We start from the raw sequence: 830 nt of genomic DNA, 5'->3' as shown, positions 1-830 counted from the left end.
TGCTCCTGCTGCTGCTGCTGCTGCTGCTCCTCCTCCTTCTCATCCTCTCGCTGCTGCTGCTGCTGCTGCTTCTGTTTGTCTTTGCCGCTGTGTGCAGACGAAATGCCATGCTTGCTGCTGCAGCCCTCCACTGGCAGCTGTGAAGAACGCTTGCTCTGCTGCTGTTGCTGCTGCTGCTCTTGCTGCTGCTCCTGCAGGCGCTTTTGCTGCTGACGCTGCAGCAATTGTTGCTGCAGCAGCTGTCGCTGCTCTGCCTGCTTCTGCTGCTGCTGCTGCTGCCACTGTGCGTCAGCCTTTGTACAGGAGACATCGTGTGTATGTGGGCAGCAGCAGCAGCAGCTGCTGCTGCTGCTGTGCCTCCGCCTCTTCCAGCTACCGCAGCTGGTGTTGCTGCTGAGAATACGCTTCTCATTGCAGCTGCAGCACGTGCTGCTTCTGCTGCTGCTGCGCTGCTCTTTCCTGCTGCAGCCAAGAGACTGCACAGCTGCTAGACGTCTAGCGAGCAGCAAACGGCGGCGGCCGCAACAACCCAACACCAAGGTGCGCCGGTGTCTCTGTTGCTGCTGTTGCTGCTGCTGCTGCTGTTGCTGCTGGTGCTGCGGCCTTTGCCTTTGCCGCTGCTCTGGTTGCTGCTGCTGCTGCAGCGCAGGCAATGCGAAGACATTGTCATTAGTGGGTAAGCATGTGAAAGGCTTGTTGCAGCAGCTGCTGCTATTGTTGCTGCTCTTGCTGCAGCTGCTATTGTTGCTGCTGCGGTTGCGGTTGCTGTTACTGCTGCTGCTCCTGCTGCTGCCATCTGGCGGGTGCGTGAGCGCTGCAACAGTCGCTGC

General features: G+C 59.5%; 1 protein-coding gene across 1 annotated transcript in view; it reads right to left on the bottom strand.

Moving 5' to 3' along the window:
- Window positions 1-487: 487 nt before the first annotated feature.
- The window catches only part of EMH_0042750 (biotin-[acetyl-CoA-carboxylase] ligase, putative), a gene marked incomplete at both ends in the record, with an annotated part of 4,540 nt that continues 4,197 nt past the window's right edge, over window positions 488-830 (bottom strand). The window contains one exon of the mRNA XM_013495772.1: window positions 488-830. Within this exon, the coding sequence (XP_013351226.1) occupies window positions 488-830 (343 nt within the window).

This window comes from Eimeria mitis, genomic scaffold, assembly GCF_000499745.2.
Source record: "Eimeria mitis Houghton genomic scaffold, Emh_scaff1743, whole genome shotgun sequence".
NCBI classification, from domain to species: Eukaryota; Apicomplexa; class Conoidasida; order Eucoccidiorida; family Eimeriidae; genus Eimeria; species Eimeria mitis.
Note: the sequence above shows the minus strand (reverse complement) of the source record. Positions and strands in the feature narration are given on the sequence as shown.